Raw genomic sequence first — 19,541 nt, forward strand, 5'->3', positions numbered from 1 at the left:
TCATGTAATAAAAGAAGCTGGGGCAGTCAGGAGGTATATGACAATTTGACACAAAAAGCTAAACTTTTCCATTGAAAAAAGATGGCAAATACACAATAAATACAGTCTTTTTTTTTTAAACACTATACAGGATGGTGCTTTACTGCAGGCGGCTGTGTTCCTCAGACAGCATGCGACACCATACAGCTTCTAAACTGGTATGTCATAACCATGAGTGCATCCAAAGGTAGGTGGGCAGGGGGAATGTTTCAAGCAATACACACACACACAATACAGACTGAAATATAACCAGCAAAGGTGTACAAAGTTCACAAAAGTCCAAAAATCATGTGTTTCTCTCCGTAATATATATATATCAACTTGTGCATCCGCGTCTTCAGGTCGTCTTGATTAGGTCGAATAGTCCTGCGGGGACGGGAAGGAGAGATTGGATGAATGAGAGAAGATGCTGAAGTGCTGCAGTGAGTTAGAACAAACGTGTGAACTTTACTTACAGCTCTTGGTTTCTTGTTGACCTTCATGTCAAACCTGCAACAAAAAACAACATTGTTAGATGTGATCGCAACCCTGGTTCTGGCGGGAACCGTGATGAAGAGCAGCGCCACTATTTTAATCCGGACAGTGATGGAAGTGCAAGAAAAAAAAGCTTGCAAAATTAACACCAAATGGAAAATCTTTGACGAATCGAGCCATTTTCAGGCAAGATGAGCTTTTATTTTACTTGCGCCAAAATGGAGAAACACACTTCTGAAATGGGAACGGTGTCAGAGAGAAAAAAAACAGAACCGTCTGATGGGAGTTTTTGAACTGGAGGATGAAGTGTCGGACATGCGACGTGACTGAACAACGAGCAGGCTTCAACTCAAAACTCAAGGTCAACAAACGCAGGCAAAAGACAGGAAAAGTGGGGGAGGAAGACGAAGAAGAAGGAAGAAAAAAAAAGATGGAGGTTGCAGCAGGCAGGATGTAAACACCACAGGGGGGAGCAGGAAGTTAAAATTCAGACTTACTCGAAGTCATAATCAAACATGGCAGAAGGACTGGGGGGGAGGGAGGCAGCATTAGAGGAGGGGAGGAGGAAGAGAGCAGCAGTTGTTAGTTGACCGGCCTAACGTCTAAAGCCCTACACCTACATGTCACTGCGGTTCCAGAGTGACATGATGGCTCCGTCTGGGCTAGGTGGAGCACCTGGATTGTTAACATGTGGTTAGAGGAGTCCATTCTTGACATTAAACAGTTACGTAATACAGTGAGATTAACCAGAAGCGTACACAAACAGCTGCGTTGGCTTTAACAGTGGATCCTCAGATTGTATGTTGATTTCCTGCCGTAATCAGAGGATAAGAAGCCGCTGAGATTAAAGCACACACAAGCCGTTCATAACCGTTCTTACCTGTGTCTGTTTTTGTTCTTCCTCTTCTTGTGGCTCCCGTGGTGGCTGCCCGAGGAGGATGACGAGGCGGCTTTCTGGGGCTTTAGGTCCTGCAGGGTGGAATCCACGTCCTCCGTGTCCTCCTGGCTGGGCTCGTTCTCTTGGTTCTGGAGGTCCGGAGTGTCGCTCTCTGTGCCGCTTCCTGCCTCACCTAAAGGGACCATGAGTCAAACTAATAAGTCAAACTTATTTGTGTTCCCAAAGTGTGATTGTATTAGGAAAAATTAGAAAACTAACTCACGCTTTTCGTTCATGTGCTCTGGTAACCCGCCAAGTGCACAAACTGCCTGCTCATCAGAAGAGAGGGCAACATTTAATAGGCAGCTCTATTCCTATTATGCAGATGAACAAGAACATCTTTAATATTGTGTTGGACAATCTGGGAAGGCAGGAACTCACCGCAACCGACGTGACAGACGACTTGCTGAACAAACGCTCTGCTTCCTTGAATTTCCTGTTTCTTCTATCTGTCTTACTATTGGAGTTCCTGTTGGGATGGAAACACAAAAGGAATTTAAGGGTCTTGCGGTTACATAACAGATGAAAAGTCACGTAACAAGCTGATTATCCAAGTCAAATGACATCAGGTGTCGATCCTGGACCTGATGAATGTTTTAAATGTCACGACAACAGAGCTGAAGCTTAATTTGACATATTTCTAACTCCATGTCTGATGCAGTTGCTGCTTACTTTTGGTTGGTAAGGTAACGGTCCCATCCTCTAATGATGTTGCCGTACATCTGAGTATCTTCTAGGTAGCTGCCTTCAAAAGCATAGATTTGTCTTTCCAGGTTCACTAGTGTCTCCTGCAAATGAAGAAATCAGATCAGCACTTAACAGCACAGATTGCAAAAAACAAACAACAAGCCACACTAACACCCCATCATCAACTAAATTGTGATATGCAACGTGTCAACACTTACGATAGACTGATTTTAATTTGTTACGGGGCATTAGTCGCCATGTAGCGACACAGAAAATGGTTGTGTATGATAAATATTCCTAACATGTCCTAAACTTTGGCAACCGCCCACCCAACCAGGTGGCTAGTACGTTAGCCACCTAGCATACCCGGCAAATAACGCCGCTGTAGTGGAATAACAGTTTTCAATGTCTGAAGTGTCGTGAATGTACTAGAATTTAAAAATAGCGGCAATTAAAGTTTAATAATCAACCAATTTATCACATTATTGCTTTTTGCCTCGCTTTTGGTCCAATGTTAGCATTAGCATGTAGCACAGCGCGAACAGGACAATAACAACAGTGAGCTAGCTAGTTAGCATTGAGCGAGGGCCCAAGCTAGCAGCCTGTCCGCTCGCGCCAGTCGCGTTATCCCGCCAGTTCGCTGCGCAACGCAATCGACTGTACTTTTTACTTTTTAACGTTTTAAACCATAAACCTACGGCGAGTTCTTGTTTCCTCTTCACCAGCTCAGCGAGCTCCCGGCGGGTGTCCGGGATCTGCGGCGGTGTGGCCTTAGCATGCATCGCCATGATGGATCGAGCTAAGAAACAGCGGCGGCGACGGGCGGTTCGGTCGGTCTGAAGCGCTAAATGTACCGCAGCCGGGCCGGGAGGTGGCGCTACACGACCGGCAGAAGGTGGATCAACAAGCCGCTCTGTTGTAACGTTGTCGTAGAAACTGCTTTTGGACTTCACACACACTTACTTCAACGTTAACTTTGGAATCATGGCGAAAATATTCCGGGGATTGAATGAGAGTGAGTCTAAACACGGCCAGAGTCGAACATTCGGATATTCGTTTGAGATAAATATGATGGTGAAAAATGTATGTTTCTATGTGTATTATTGGTACAAATCTAGGTTATGAGGTTGCATCTTCATTACAAAATAAAAACCAAACCGTGCAGACGAGCAATCAACATAAGAAAGGATTTTCATCGCAAGCTAAAAGGTTTCCCTCACAATTATGTCCGGTAAGAATATTTAACTAACAAACTCCTCTGTGAAGAAACAGCAATGCATCATAAACACATTTATATGTGTTTATTTCAGAATGAAAACCCTGGACCAGGCACCTATGAGTGTACGTCCACGGCTGAGCTCAGCAGTCCTTCCTTCTCCAAGAAAGGCACCACAGGCTTGGCATCAGAGGTCAGGGCTGCTTCTTATCTGTAACCTGTAGTATAATTTTGTTGTTTATTGATAATTACCAAGTTCCCTGAAATGGCTTTGTGGCACCTCTCCATTAGACTGCCAGAGTTCCTCGTAACACACAGAGAAGATGGATCCCAGGACCAAATGTGTATAATCTGCAGGGATCCTTCATCAACAAGTATGACTTTAACACTGGAGTCTCCAGGGTGTTCAGGTCGCCTGTGGCCGTGCAGCTGGATCGTCCGAAGAACATGACTCCAGCCCCGAATCAATATGACGTACGTGAGACATTATTTCAGTGATAACTAATCTTTCTCAGAGTTCTTGTCAGATGTTTTTGTTTTCTGTTTGTACAGGTTTGTTTCAGTGGAACCGAGAGAAAACCTTCCATGGCTGGTACATCTGCTTTCCTCTCAAAAACTGGACGCAACTCATTAAGCCCAAACAAATACATGCCATCACCATGTAATTACCTTTTACCATGTCTATTCTGAACAATATCAACTTATCACGCTTAAAACAACAACAACAAATATCTTATCTTCTTTTCTGCATTTCTTTAATGACATTTCTGAAAGGCCACTATGAAGTAAATGACGACTTGATCCAGAAGGACCCTAAGGCAGCCTCGTCCCCCTTCAAATCCAAAACTCCCAGAATTCCAGCTCCATTACAAAACCATTTTCCTGGCCCAGGAGCCTACAGTCCCCATCAGATCCCTGTGCCTGTGAAGAGGACTATCCTGCCGTGAGTAAACCTACAATATTCATCAGTTTACGGTTTAATCCAATTATTTCACGTCCCCTTGATATCAACGTCCTCTCGTCTGTCTTTAAAGGAGGGGGCATTATTTGGCAATAGCAACGCCTGCTCTGATTGTTCCTAAGGACCCTCCGTTTCCAGGCCCCGGGCAGTATGAAGTACTGAAACGTTACAGCTCGACTAAACATCCCGTGCCCACAGCCGCGTTTGCTTCCAGAACTCAAAGGATTCTCCAAGACCCACAGGACAGTCTGGGTCCAGGTCCAGGTAAGGAAAAGTCTACACATCAACAATAATGACTGGAGTATAGTGTAATGCAATTAAATGTAGGAAATTGGTAAGTGAAGTAGGTCAGGCATGTAAGTAGAAATTGGGTCAACAAACTATAAAATCGCAGCTCTTCATCACAGTATAACCCGTGCAATGTGCGTATTTGGGGATAGATTTTCCGGGAATTTTTCCTCTTGCGGAACATTAAATGCACTGTAACGTATTCATCTCTGTCCCTGAAAGCCTGTAGTAAGAGAGGAGTTCAGCCTGCTCATAAATTGTGGTGTCACACTAATGCACAGTTCCACAAAGGATTGGAAAAGAAAGAGCCTCTGCTGAAGTATTTAGGAACACTCCAAAAGTATTCAGGAACATTCCGAGTGCATTTTAACTTTCTGGATCTGGAAGCGGCCCCATTATATAAAGCTCAGCTACATGTAAACATTCGGAAAAAATGACGAGTTGAGACTCAGGAGCTTTTAGTGGAAGATAAGTGAACGTTCCTCAGTCTTACATATATGCAGTTCACACACACACATTTAGAGTATTTCTGTAACAAAAGTAATTGTTTGTCTGGTGTTATTTTGATTACAAAGTGTTAAGTTTAACTGTTTTGTCCTCTCTTCAGGTTTCTATGAGCCACGTGTCCAAGCAAAGCAGTCCTTCTTTTACAGCGATACAAAGATCTGGGTTCCTACATGAAGGTTTCAAAGAGAACTACAATGGAAATATGTAAATATCTCACATACACACACACACACGCATGACCTGCTATTATCTGTCAGTTCATTGTTCTATGCATGTTGTGTGTCTGTGTGGACTATTTGGGTGAGAAAGAAGCGTTGAAAAGCCAGCAGTTTTATTTATATTTATAAAATATTGTCCTCTAATATGGAGATGATAAGTGTTGCTGGCGCCCTGTGACAGCTGCTGGTCATGTCACTGCTCCAATCACAGGAACAGCTGAGCGTTTGAGATGATACCATCATGCCAACTGCTAGAGGGCGGGCAGAGGGGGGGGGGGGAGTGACTTTGTATGTGAGCTATGTGACTGAGTGGGCATGAGGCAGAGACGGAGGTTAATCCAAAAGACAAATGGACACATCAGTCATCCCCTTTCTCTCTGCCGTAAACCTCTCTGTACCTGAGAGATCGGACCTATTGCTTTTACAGTAGTTACAGCATTGATTAGCACAATTCTCTTTTGTTCCAAGACATTCCTGCTCATTGATGCCTCATGTTTGTTTCCGCGAGGTGCAGTTGTTAATGTGATGACTGACAACATCGCACTTCTCCCGTGAATGTTACTGAATAAAACAAAGACAATGGTGACAAACAATTATTGATAGTGAATTCATTATTTCCCAATCGCATGTATTGACAAAGATTAATAAGTTGGAGCTTTGTTCCGTTCCCCAGCACGTGCTGAATGTTCTCCGCTCTCGATAACCGCAGCAATTGTCGACGTGCTTGCTTAACAGCTGTAGATATATTCAGACTCTGACTTCAATCGTCTGCTCTCTAAATATGTGTACTCGCCCTGACAAAACCAAACCATTGTATACTTGAAGGTTTTACAATGAGGAACACATTTGTATATCTCCTTTTTGCCAAAGTGAGTGCATGATTCAGGTCAAACATGTAGGGAGAATCTTTACAAATCCTTTAAATCTAAATCTGTTGTTTTCCGTGGCTTTTTTTTTCTTTTTTGAGACAGAAGGGCAGCAACAGTGAACGACATACCTCTGTGGGTTTATGGGATGCACTCTGAATCTCCCTGTGTCTCACAGTCAGATGCAGGCAAGTATGAACCTGCAGCCCATCAAAGGAAGTCTCACTTAAAAAGCCGCCTGCTGTAGGAATCGTTCACGTCCAATCAGTTGCTCCATGATGAACAAAAGTCAAATCCCTGTCCTATTTATACAATTAATTGTTTTACAATTGCAATAACGCTAATGCAGAATCATAGACATTGACTAAAATGAACATACAATGGATTTTATGTGTCTATTTTGTTGTTCTACACCCACTTATGGCCTCAAAGATTCAATAACAAACTGTAGAGTACTGTTGCCTTCAGAGTAAACAGCTAATCCTGTCAATTTACGCTTTTATTTGTTGTTTGGCAGTACATCAAGACATTGCACTATTCGTTTTGCTGTAATTTCAAAAGGCTTCCCTAAAACATACATGTGTATTTATGGAGTCTGTCTTAGCAGGAATGCCAACGCATGAAAGCTCGAACATGTGATGAGAGGTTACAAAACCAGAGAAAGACCTATCTCAGGCTTTTCTTCAATGTACTTATAGAAAGAGGTAGTTAGAGATGAAGAAGTGCAACAGTGTCCTTGGACGGTGAAGCAGATTAGTTCTGGTTGCAGAGGTTTGACCGATCAGACCCGAGGGGAAGTTTAGGTTTAGCTCTAGTCTGTTTATCCTTTCACAGTTATCTGTGTCTGAAGAACATCACCACTGAGCACAAAGGGCTTCTTCACTGATCCAGATTCTGGCAACCATAAAATGATTTATTACAGGATACAAAAAATCAGATTACAGATTCTCAAAACATACACCTCCCTCTGGTCCACATGACTCCATAACACAAGTTGACATCATGCTGCTTCTGATCCAGCCTGGAATTACATAGCTTTAGTGCAGTATGGGAGAATGCTGGATTTTGTGTGGGCGTGTATGTGTAATGTACAGTATGTACAGAGAGAGAGGAGACAAGATGGCTCCCTGCCTTCCTCCTACTGCTCTAGTGCATTTCCTGCCTTTGCATTTCTAAATCTCATTACGGCATTGACAAGTCGTTTTTTTAGACAGAGGGTCCAGACCCAACAGCAGTGAGCTCACAGACATTTTACTCCGTGATAGGCGCCACACTTCAGATCCACCCCCCTATTAACCCTGATAAAGCGGCCTCCCTTTCAAGCGCGCAGGGCAGTCAGGAGATTGATTAGCGGTGTTTCAATGCTTAACAAGCTATCTTTAACCTCAGTGTGCCACAACACAAATCAACATAGAGAAACACATCTACAGCCCCATTTGGTTCTAGAGTTTTGAGAAGGTTGAGATGGTGCCACAGCTCATTTCAGTTGGGTTTGGGTTGATACATTTAAATTTAGAGGAGAAATAAAACGTAGACCAACCACTGTCTCTAAGTCTCTTAACATCAACCACAACCTCAAGCTCAAGAGTCCTGAAGTCTATAAGTCCTCCCCAGCGTCTTCACCAGGCTAAATGGGTCATGCATTTTTTACGTCCCCCATTAAACTCGCATACATTTAGCTTTTTAGCATTCAGTCTAGTTGTAACATCATGCATCATGTTGATCTCTATCTATACTGTGTATTTGCTGTGATGACCTTTATTTATTCATTTGTTTAATTTTATTCAGCTCCACCCTCAATATGCTCCAAGATTGAAGAAAAACCAGATGGAGGATGCAGATGAGATTCATCCATAATTAATGAGAATTTTAAACAAAATCTGCAAAAAGCATAGTGGGTGTGAATCTGGACGGACTAGTTATAGAATATTCCTTTTAAATATTGATGACCCTTCTGAGCAATATGACATTTCTTTCCTATGTTCTTTTTGGAAAGGGGCTGCATTGAGAAAGTCATCATAATAAATTGATGATGGTTTAAGCAGCAAGTACGAAGCGTTTTGTGTTAAATAACAATAACAACTTGTATTGAGTGTAGTATTTACACCTATTTCATCTGTATGAATTCATGTAATTACAGTGTTTAAATGGCAAAAATGGCTTCAGTCAACCCATTGAGTCAAACCATTTCAATCTTACTAAGAGTTAATTAATACTTGATGACTAATTATTACAATGACGCGGGCAGTCGGTGTAATTTGCTCTAATAACAACCCACCATGTCGCAAACAGACACTAGACCAGCTTCGTGAAATCATCTGATGGACTCGACCATTCAGCTGTACCAAGAGTTTAGAGAAAAGTTGCGTACTGCCTTGTAAGCGAAGTTGAAAAGTCGAAAGAGTCAAATATGTGAATCAAACACATCGTTTTGTTTTAATAAGATCTCCATTTACATTTTCTGGTCTAACTGTGCGTTTAAAAAATGTATTTCCCCGGTCCAAAAAGATGGTACAACCCAGTCCTCCGGCATGTGGTTTCTCCCTGAATTCTATTGCACCAAGTTGGCGAGAACAAAACCGGAAAGTACATCCAGCATCAAATCAGACATGATTTACAGTTTTATCATCAACCGTTAATTTGATTAAATGAAGAAAACCTTTCGCCAATACCAGGATTAATTATTATAACCTCTTTATATTATCTAGCGTAAGTGTATTATCGCTGCCACCTCACCATTACATTTGGCATGTTTTAGAAATATGACATAAGCACCAACGTCGCTTTTATTTTGAAAGGTCTAACCAGAAGTGTTGCGTGTACATCCCTGGAGTTTGATTTCTCTCCCCCGGTTCAGGACCGAGGCTTTTTTTTTCTCACAGTAGATTTTCCTCTTCAGACTCATAGACACGCTGGATTTCATTTAGACCCTCTTATAAGAAGACATTGACTCCAGTTAACAGCGATCGCCCATTTTAGACGTCCCACACTGTTTTCAATCGGATCCTTATTAATTTCTAGTTATTTTTCACACTTTTTTTCCATTCCGGTTGGATTTACAAAGGGCGTGTTTGGGCGATCTGTACCGGGAGTTTCATCTCCTGTACTTCTGCGGCTCTGAGGAATGACAGCAACTGGAACGGGACTGCGATCCGCCTGAATGGAAAAAATGGATTATCAGGAGCTCGGACATAATTTTGAGGAGAAACTGACACTAAAAGATAAATGTAAGTTGTCTACAGTCGTAAGAAATAGGTCACGAATAACGTTACAGTAAAGTGTTAGAGGAGGGGAGGGGGGGGGGGGGGGTTTGGGTTATTATAGGAGGTTATTCTGCAGTGTTCAATCATCTTAATTTGCCAGTATCGGATCTATTTCAATCTCCTTCTTCCTCAGTGAAATGCTTGGAGATCTAGATGGACTCTATATTCAACAGCTTCAATTATGCATATCAGATTCCTCAAAGAAATCTCAAAGACAGGATGTTTGTCCGTGTGTAATAGGCTTATAATCCCTCCCTAACAATAGTCATGGTTCTCTGCATCAAGCTCTCTCACAGCTGGGTCTTCTACTAATGAGCAGATCCAAACAGAGAGATCCTGGAAAATGCAGCACTGAGCTCTGGTCTCCATTACCAACATTTCAGTCCTGCACGGGGTGAAAAATGGCCCACATACAGGCAGACCATGGCTGATACTGGTGCAGCTGAAGGCACACAGCTGTCTGCCCCAAGAAGACAAACAGACTGTGACCATAATATTTGTGAGATTCTTCACCCCACCCCTGCAGGGGAGCTCGTCTGAAATCTGGTGTAGGGATTCAGTGTCTTGCTCAAGGGCACTTTAGCAATGCAGATACTGGCTGGCAAAAGGATTGAACCTGGCTTTTTCTAGCTAATAGGTGTGATTCTCCTGCTGCCTGGACATTTTGATGTTCTCGCAGCCAGTAGACACGCCATCTCAACCATATTCTTATAATAAACCACAAATGACATCATACTACTCATAGAAAATCAGTTGGAGAAGAGGTTTGTGTAGTAAACATCCACCATATGCATCCATCCGACATGTATACACTGGTGGAAGGTGACTTCTCTGACAGCCCTCCCCCCATTCCACTTCATGTGGAGAGCGGTGGATGGAGGCAGAAATGCCTGCTGCAGCTCTTTATCACTGCAAAGCCAGGCTGTCAGTGTGCCCGGTGCATGTGTGGGTGTTCCATACGTTGGCTAATGCACCGAGGAGACCAGCAGCAGCGTGTTTAAGAGGATGGAGATGTTGCCAGCGCGCGTGTGTGTGTGTGTGTGATGGAGGTGTGGAAACATGAAGTGGTATTAACAGCTGTTTTGATGTAAAACACTGAACAATCACACATCATACCTGAACAAATTCACCATTTATTATCCGCTCTTAAATGAATAACAAAGCATGTTTTGGTTCTAGGGTTTGTACTAACGTGGGTTGAGCTCTGACCGTCGCCACAGCAACGTTGATCAGCATGTGACGTTATCAGGAATGCTGTAGACACCGAAAGAAAAAGACAGAGGCGTTAGATAAACATTCTTTCTCTCTGACTCCTTTCTTCTGAGAGGCAAGTGTCATTTCTGTAAAGTGCTAGACGGGATGTGTTTTTGATTTTGCAGCCACACCAGTCTGCCCTGTGGAGCTGTGACGGAGGAGCCTAATCCCATATCAGAGTGATTTTATTCAGGCCTGAGGTTGGCAGGCCCTAATGCATGTAGAAACTCCCCACGCCTTCCAAATCCCTTACACCCCCTCCCACGCTTTCCCCTCTTGATCCCATCGCTCCTGTCAGCCCCCCCTGAAACCGGCTGACCGGAGACATTATACCACTGCATCAGAATGTGCATCTCCGCCTGGTGGTGTTTGAAAGCCAATGGCACACAAGAGAAGAGACCGGAGACGGAGTTTTCTTTGAGGGACCCAGTTAGTGGCCTTCCTTTTTCTGACTGGGCGAGCCGCTGGAGTCCAACCAAGCCGCTCCTAGACATGACATGTTCAAAGAGTCTCTGTTTGCGGTTCACAATAGGAGTGGCACCAGCTCCCCAGCTAAGACAATTTGTGTTTTGTGTGCCGCAGATAGAAATCTGGCTGAATAGCTTGTGTCATTTATCAAGATTATTAGAGGCCTTTTAATCTTTTAATGGCCTAAATTACGACTCATTTCCAGATTTTAAGTGTCACAACAAAACTTCACTGGTGAATGCTTGCATTTCCTCATGGGGTGCCACCATTGTGACCCCGTGTTGCCTGCAGTCAGAGTCTAAGCTCTGAGTCAAACGCTCCTCTGTGGAAGCAATCATGAGACGTGGACTCCCTTTGGCCCCTCGAGCTTCCCAGTCGGGGCTGACGTTATGCTCTTGGCAGACAGTCAAGGTCACAGCCGGCCCGGAAATGTAGATTTTGGCCTAGAAACATCACTCCTCCAGCTTTTGATTCGCCTCTATCATTACTCCTCCTCCTGCCAATGTATACAGAAAAAGAGAAGAGGCCCAGTCTGTGTGTTTCCAGCCTTTAGTAACACACATACAGTTGGATTAATTGAGTGCACATCACAAGGATCACGTGTAGGATTATGCATTTACATTCTGTAATCCTAACCTCAGAATTTCTGCAGACTATTTAATACCGTCTGCACGTGATGATCGAACTAAAACACAAAGCTCTTCTGCATTCGCGCAAGGCCTTTGGAGTTCTCAGAGGTCTGCAGAATGTGTCGTGTTTCGCCCAGGGGTGGGTTGGAGTTAGAGGAGGGGGGTTCGAATGCTTGTACACGCGGGTGGGCGAGCAGAAAATGCCAGGAGGGATGGGCGTGGAAGGGATCGGCTTGTAACAACTCTGTCGAAAATGCACGGGGAGGGAAGTCGGGGTTTGTTGTGGCGTGAGCGCGGTTTTCGGCAGAAGGAGGGGAGACGGAGCGGGCCGGAGCGCTCCTCCACTCCACGTCAGCGAGATCCTGTGACCAGCTGCTATAAATCACAACAGCTAGCACCGGAAAAAAGGAGAGGAAATGCTCCATTCTGTTGCCTTTATGAAGAAGGGGAAGGCGAAGGACGTAGCTTCCTGAGAGCTCATGCTCAGATTAGTCATGTTTCCTTTCAAAAATTCGCAAGACGCAGAATTCATGAATGGGATATTGATGTTAAATCCCTCTGGAGAAAGGTGTGAGGCAGAGTTTAGTCATATGAGAAGCATTGTTGTCAAAGAGTAAGAAATCTTCAGCTTAAAGAGTTAATCCAGACATCAGGGTTTAATATTGTACTTGGCTACGTCTGTGTTTCCATGCGGTTCCATGTGTTTCTTGTCCTCAGATATCACTTTGCTGGATGTTACTCAGGTTGCAGTTCTTCCTCTGTTGTTCTTCTTCAAATCCAAAGTGGCTGTTTGTGCAGGAAAGGCCCTACACATCACTTCCTGTGCACAGCAGGATGTTTGAGGAGATGCCCAAGGGAAGGCTGTCGTGACTGACACACAGATGAATCACCATTGTGTATTGATTACGCGTCGCCTAATCACTAAATGACGACACAATGACAGTCATTCTCCTTTTACTTCAGAAATTGGTTGAGTGATTGTTGCTTACATACATTTTACGTCTTACTCCAGCGCTCTGAACCTGAATTTAGCTTAAATATTCACGGTTAACATTAAGATTCACTTTGATGTGTAAGACAGAGAACGTTATTCTGTCCTTAGGTTTCTATAATCTAACCCAGAGGCACTTCACACTCTCTTTTTAAAGACAAATCTGCCGCACACACAGTTTTTACATCCTTAGGCCCAGTTTAATTGGCCAACGTTAATGGAGTTGAAACCATTTTCTTTGTTAAATAGGAGATTCCTCATTATGAAGAAGCTGGAATGCTTTTGTTTGATGCCGTCCATGCCTAAACCTAGATGTCTAGATCTTGAGTTGATACACACTCATGTGCATCCGTCCTCCTGGTTCGCCATTACCCATGCTGCTTTGCAAGATGGACCGAATGATTTTGTTTATGTTATCCAGATCTCAGAGGAATCGCTTACAGATGCAGCCCCCTACTCCTGCTTTGAAGTGTGTGTGTGTATGTGTGTTTGTGTGACTGTAGATAACAACCCTAATGTGGCTTCATTTAGCGTTCATGCCCACGCACGCTCACTGTAGCTCACACACACACACACACACACACACACACACACACACACACACACACACACACACACACACACACACACACACACACACACACACACACACACACACACTCTCAGTCATACTCACATGTCACTCACCGCAACACCTCAGCCTCAAAGGACAAACGCACTCTAACGTTTCAGCTCAGAGGAGGTCTGATGCTTTGTTGTGCTTAACAGACTTCATGGCCGCAACCCAACTGTGCACACAACAACACTATTAATAAATAAGTAAGTAAGGAAGAATCTTTAAGTTAAGTAACTGCAGTAAAATGAACTCGAAACAAGACTGAAATGAGTAGATAGTAACACAGAATGAGAGGACTCCGTGTACAGGTACCTTATAGTTGTACTTAAGTGGGGGAGCTTCTCTTACTGCACCACGTCTGCAGTCTAATGACGCCACACACACACACACACACACACACACACACACACACACACACACACACACACACACACACACACTGTCTCCTCCATTCCCCACATGGAGCCACGCCGGCCCCACAGCAGCTCCAGCCGCAGTTACTTTGTCTTATTCTTCGACAGATCCCTTACAAAAATAAGCCGATCACGCTTGAACTAAATACCATTACAGCTGCTCAGGTTTCTTATAGAGGGCTTCTTGTTGTCATAACACACTCTGGGAGCCATATTTGATGTGTGTGTGATGGTCAGCATATGGAGGACGGATGATTTATTGATAAATCAACAAATCATCCAAAATTTGCAGTGAAGGTGGAGAAATGGCTTGTTTAAGGCTCGTTTAATCAGCTTTCCGGGTTGTCATTTTGTGAACTTCATTGACCAGCCGCCGAGTGTGACGACAGCACCCTTTGCGGCGCTGAAACCGGACCTCAGCCGAGATTAAACTTAGTCCATCACGCCTCACCACTGCTGCCAAATCAACATTAGTCAGCGAGCTGCAGTTATGTCCTACTTCTGAGTCCAAAACATGAGTGTGACGGTGCAGCTGTGAACCGTGTGCTCCCGTGTTGACTCGTTACTAAGCCCCACAGAGTTTTCCATCAGGAGATTACGTTCCAAAAAAGCTCCCGTCTTTGATTGCCGTGATTGTTGACTCATGAGAGCAAGTATGAGTAAGAATCTACTTCAAAGTTGCTGTTTCACATGTTTTAAAAGCATTTAAACTAACCTGAAAGCATGGACAATCACAAAAATAGATAGAAAAATGTTGTCTTCCTTCTTCTTTAATTTAATTTAACACTCAGACCATTCCTCCTTTTTTTATTTTGTGCACTACAGCACATTTTACAGGGAATTCTTCTTCTGCACCTGTTTCGTTTGGAGCACTTTACTGAACTAACAGTTTTTTAATACTTTTCCGTCATTGTCGCATTGTAATAACAATAATAACATCCAACTGCTGGTGAAGCAAGTGGCCAGAGTCAGCAGCTATGTGAGAAATAAACACTGCAGCTCATTTTCTCCACGAGTCGTTCCCCCCGCAGCCCTCTCTCTCTCTCTCTCTCTCTCTCCCATCTCTCTCTCTCTCTCTCTCTCTCTCTCTCTCTCTCTCTCTCTCTCTCTCTCTCTCTCCCATTTCTCGTATATCACATAATTCATAATTTCCCCACCTCGTCTTAATGTTGCTTATATAAACTCCTGTCCCTCTCTTTCTTTCACTCTTCTTCCCTTTCCCACTCCTGAAGTACTCTTATGTGCCGATCCCTTGAAGGAGCTCAGTCTGTCCTCGTGCCATGTTTACCATTGCCACATCCTAAAGATGACCTAAGCATGAGGTCATGGCTGGGGATGGGGAATCTCCATGACTACAGCGCAGTCATAACAAAGCCACGCCTGTAGGCTATTTTCTTCTGGTTTAAGTGGCATTCTTAGAGAAAAGCTTCCCTCAGCACCCACTGCCTAAATATGGTACACAAATCCTCTCCTTTTAGTTTCTGTCTGCATGCAAAGACACCTTTATATGAACCGCCATCTGGTAAATAGAGAAGCGGGAAAAGGTGAATAATGGATGATCCATGTATGATTCATCTTTGGCTCTATTTTATTCATCTGTGACTGGGTAACCCACTTCTTTGAGGTTAAAAGCATCTGGAACTCACTTCTCTTTCCGAAGGGGAAACTTCCTGTCGTCTGCTGCTCCATTCTCCTATTCCACAACCACGCTTTGTTGATAGTGCTTGTTTATATATTTTAAAAGCTAGTTTGGTTTAAAGTTACAATAGCAGATCTATATTGTCGCCTGGGCCTTTTTTTAAATAATCTCTTATTTGGTAAAAACAGCAATAATGAGTCACTGTGTGTGTTGTTGTTTGTTGCGTCCAACTAGCACAGCTGTTACTGTCTGATGTCGTCTTCCGTCGTAATGGGGAGATCAGAGTTCAAAGGGTCAGGCCAGGTTTGTTTCTGAGGCCTAAAGTTTCAGCGTAAACATCTGCCCCCTGTGTTTGTTGTTGACATTTTCCCGGGGCTACCTTGTTTTTATAGCACATGCTTTATTCTGAACTCAGTGACCTTATGATGCGTTTGATGTAAATTGTCTGTAATTACCATCTTACACACACACAACTATTTACCCCTCAGACACACTCGGTGGAGGCAGCGCTCCTGACGCCCCAGAGTGGAGGCGATGTGTGTCAGCTGTTGTTTCTCTCAACGCCACAGGCACAGGAATGTTCTTCCTTTGCTTCTCCCAGGGGCGTTCACACTCGTCGCCCAAAAGTGTTTCCGTTTTTGTTTCCGCAAAGAGGAAAAGGTGGGAGAGGCACCAAGGACACCCGTGCTCCTTAAATAGTGTGCAAATTGTGCATTTTGTAGAATTCTGCACCAATCCTTCCCAATTGAAAATCCTTGTTCTTCTTCACTAGGACTGCTTCCCATTTTGGATGATTCTGACCCGATTCTTTGCACACACACACACACACAGATCCAGACACACACACACAAAAGACACACATTAGCTTTATACACGTGCAAGAGAAATGTGCATGCCGGAGATTCCGGAGGTTGGCCTGACCCAGATACAAACATGTCCCTCTTGCCTCACACACGCAAGCACACACACGCACACACACAGACATGCCTACATACACATATGGGATCGCTCCTATGCACAACTCAGACAATAGGCTCTGACCTGCTTCACACTGATTCAAAGAATCGTCCAGTTCTTGTGGAATGTTTTTTTTTGTGAAAACATTTTCCCCACGCTCATTAACATTGTTAGACGTCAGCGTGTTTTACAGTCTAAATGTCTTTGTTCATACCCGATTCAGCTGATCATCAATCTATATCAAGACTAGAGACATTTAAATAAGATGGCCGCTTATATAATGACGCTGCCAGACGACTTGTGGCAAAATCTGCTTCCTCCTGCGTCGGCCACAAGTGAAACAGAAGATGGAAACTTAAAGGGCCAGTCTATTGTTTTCTGCATCACTTCTCTGCATATCCTGGTTTACTTGTTGTTGTACCTTATTGTAGCTATCTCCATCTCTCCATGAGAGCCTGTATCTCTTTAGAATGATGGATGAATGCTGTTCACACCTGTTCTCTTAAGGAAGTCTGGGAAATGAGGCAGGTTCTGTCACTTCCAGAACCAGAGGTATCCATGATCCCTCAGCTGTGTAAGAGGATCTGAGAGTGAACAGATCTTTCCTGTGACACAAACCAACCAGTCCAGCTTTGGTCATTTTCAGCAGTGACTGAAATTTTAATGTCGCTAAATTTGGCCCCCCCTACTTTGGCAGATAACCAAACCTCATTTTCTTGTCCGCCCTTCTAGTAGAAACGTAATTTATCGGTCGTTTAGGATGGATTGGGGATTTCCAGTTGGGGCGGCCCACACACAAACTAACCGCCGGGCCCTGTGCATTGAGTCTGGCACGCCACATGCTGCAGTTTGCTTCCTTTGGAGCACTGCCCGTCGGTCTGTTGGCCACCTCGAGGTGCCTCGGCAGTAGCCAGCCCCTTTTATGGCCGACGTTCTCAGTAGAGTGGCTGTCTCTATTTATAAACCCAGAGACTGTCACAGTGGCACAGAAACCGGAGATGGATACGGATGGAGGCCAAGTGTGTGTGTGTGTGTGTGTGTAGAGGTGAACATCATGCTGAATTTGTGTTTCTGTGTTAAGTGGGGCCTGTCGCGCTTAATGTCGCAACATGTGCGACACTTGTTGAGTCGTGGCAGTGACAGCAACTGAAATACAGCACGTCTAATCACAGATCGTGTTTTTGTCATGGCAACTATTGAATATAGCAACGTAACATAATAATTATGATTGATCATTGTAATTGTATCAAAATTGCAATATGTAATCATACAGTCGTATCATTATTAACCTTTTGTTCCTTTCTGACTTCACCTCTGGGGTTCTTTTCTCCTTTTTCATCTCTTAACATGCTTCTCTCACTCTGTAACAACATTATTAGAGGCATGTAAACACAGCCGCACCCACACTGTAGATGTTTATCGTGGTAATAACAAGTTAAACCTAAAATCTGCTGCGTAAAAACAAACTCCCATGAGGGCTCTGGCAGCTCTGACTCAGACTCTTATCCACCATAAAACCATACAATGATCATATTAAGAATTTGGAAAATACTGTATGGGCACTTTATGAGAGTTCATACCTCCACCCAGGCCGAACAAGTCTAATCTCGTTCCAATGTGTGTCTTCTAAAGTTTGATTTGATTCTTCCCAAGAGGCTTAACTTAAGTAATCTTCTCAAATAAGGAGAGGAACTGCAATCCTCTTTTTAAAAACTCCCGTATGAGCATCAGGTATCAGTGTTGCCGCCCCGTGGGAACATCAGCCCTTGCATCTACTCTCATCTTCTCACTTCTTGCTTCCCTCAAACAGATGGGGGCCTAATTCACATCCTGTTATTCCGCCATTAGTATTCCACGGTGCATCTTCCACGCTAAGCTGTGTGTCGGAGTACAGCAGGGGGCAGCTGGAGAGAGGCCCAGTGTTAATCTGTGATTTATGTGGTTCGGTGAGCGTTTGGACGGGTCTGAGCAGAGCGTCACACTCCATCTGCCTGGTCGCTGGCTGGGATCCGGGCCCTGAGCCTCGAGCCTCTCACCTTCTTACCTTCTCTCTATCTCACAGCCTCCCGGCTCCACGCTGCTCCAGTTTGCACCCCGGCTGTTTCTGTCCTCATCTCCTCCTTCCTTTCCTTTTTATTGTTTTTCTCTTTTCAAGTCCTACACTCCCTTTTTCTGCTGCTCTGTCATTACGGAAACAACAAGCTGCGCGGTTGCCTTTGCTCTCTCATTGTCCTCCGGCTCTCCTTTCTCAATAAATCTCTCTGCACTCCACATGCCCTTGTAGAAGTGGCCAGTCTCTCTCTCTCCCCCCTCCCTCCCTCTCCTCCTCGCTCCTTGTCCCTCACCGTGCGTCATTTCATCACTTTGCAGTTTGTGACCGAGTTCTCCAATGCGGCCATGACAGGCAGGGGGGGGGGGGGGGGGGGACGACAAGCAGCAGCTGAGCAGATGAGCCCGGCGACTGCATGAGCCAAGTGTGAGAACAAAGTCAGCGCAGGGATTCAGACAGGATGTGTTTTCTGGCGTTTTGTGACCTCTTTCTCTCTCTGCATAGGGGGTCAAGGGTCAGCAAGCATGGCCCCATGATAGGCTCAGCATGGAGCTATGAATAGTGCTTGTTAGGAAGTTTTTTGAATGTTAATCAGCCCCAGCAGCTTAATATGAATAAGTAACATAAAGTAGGATTCAGTATCCACCAGTGTTTCTTCTTTTTAGTGAAGCAGGTAAATTGGAGTTCAACCAAAACTGAATGTTTGAGGCTGGAATCAATACTTTGCAGATTTCCTTATCGTGACAAAGATGCACTGAGGCAGGATGCTTCATAGTTTATTAGAACATAAAGCTTTAAATAGAACATTTCACAGTTAAGGGACTTATAGTTGTATAATATGGGAGGCAGTAGCTCAGTGGGTAGAGCTTCCGCTTGGGAACTGGAGGGTCGCCGGTTCGAGTCCCTGCCAAGGTGCCAAGGTGCCCCTGAGCAAGGCACTGAGCCCTCAATTGCTCCCCCCTCTGCGTAGGGTGGTAATGTAATGTAAGTCGCTTTGGATAAAAGCGTCTGCCAAATGCACGTAATGTAATATTATGGTATACAATAACTTAACTAAAAGAGTCAAAT

General features: G+C 44.1%; 3 protein-coding genes across 7 annotated transcripts in view; 2 read left to right on the forward strand and 1 right to left on the reverse strand.

Moving 5' to 3' along the window:
- Positions 1-2,969, reverse strand: meaf6 (MYST/Esa1-associated factor 6). Its single transcript, XM_076139175.1, has 7 exons — positions 2,836-2,969; positions 2,123-2,238; positions 1,832-1,919; positions 1,674-1,719; positions 1,394-1,583; positions 495-528; positions 1-405 (listed from the first exon to the last, which is right to left on the reverse strand). The coding sequence occupies exons 1-7, from the start codon at positions 2,923-2,925 to the stop codon at positions 391-393; spliced, it is 579 nt and encodes a 192-aa protein (XP_075995290.1). The 5' UTR covers positions 2,926-2,969; the 3' UTR covers positions 1-390.
- The window catches only part of stpg1 (sperm-tail PG-rich repeat containing 1), a 17,330-nt gene continuing 746 nt past the window's right edge, over positions 2,958-19,541 (forward strand). The window contains exons 1-9 of one of the 3 annotated variants that reach the window (XM_076139174.1): positions 2,958-3,152; positions 3,256-3,368; positions 3,448-3,546; positions 3,645-3,827; positions 3,906-4,014; positions 4,128-4,296; positions 4,388-4,578; positions 5,210-5,313; positions 5,842-5,887. In XM_076139174.1, the coding sequence (XP_075995289.1) occupies positions 3,122-3,152; positions 3,256-3,368; positions 3,448-3,546; positions 3,645-3,827; positions 3,906-4,014; positions 4,128-4,296; positions 4,388-4,578; positions 5,210-5,283 (969 nt within the window). In that variant the 5' untranslated portion in view covers positions 2,958-3,121 and the 3' untranslated portion in view covers positions 5,284-5,313; positions 5,842-5,887. Of the gene's footprint in view, positions 3,153-3,255; positions 3,369-3,447; positions 3,547-3,644; positions 3,828-3,905; positions 4,015-4,127; positions 4,297-4,387; positions 4,579-5,209; positions 5,909-19,541 lie in introns of those variants that run through there. The other 2 variants (XM_076139173.1, XM_076139172.1) reach the window with 2 other exon arrangements.
- LOC142989595 (uncharacterized) overlaps positions 9,059-19,541 on the forward strand; it is a 24,722-nt gene continuing 14,239 nt past the window's right edge. For all 3 annotated transcript variants that reach the window (XM_076139169.1, XM_076139170.1, XM_076139171.1), the window contains exon 1: positions 9,059-9,420. In XM_076139169.1, the coding sequence (XP_075995284.1) occupies positions 9,354-9,420 (67 nt within the window). In that variant the 5' untranslated portion in view covers positions 9,059-9,353. The remainder of the gene's footprint in view (positions 9,421-19,541) is intronic.

The sequence above is a fragment of the Genypterus blacodes genome, unplaced genomic scaffold (genome assembly GCF_046128005.1).
Source record: "Genypterus blacodes isolate CSIRO-AG114 ecotype Tasmania unplaced genomic scaffold, CSIRO-AGI_Gbla_v1 ptg000438l_1, whole genome shotgun sequence".
NCBI classification, from domain to species: Eukaryota; Metazoa; Chordata; class Actinopteri; order Ophidiiformes; family Ophidiidae; genus Genypterus; species Genypterus blacodes.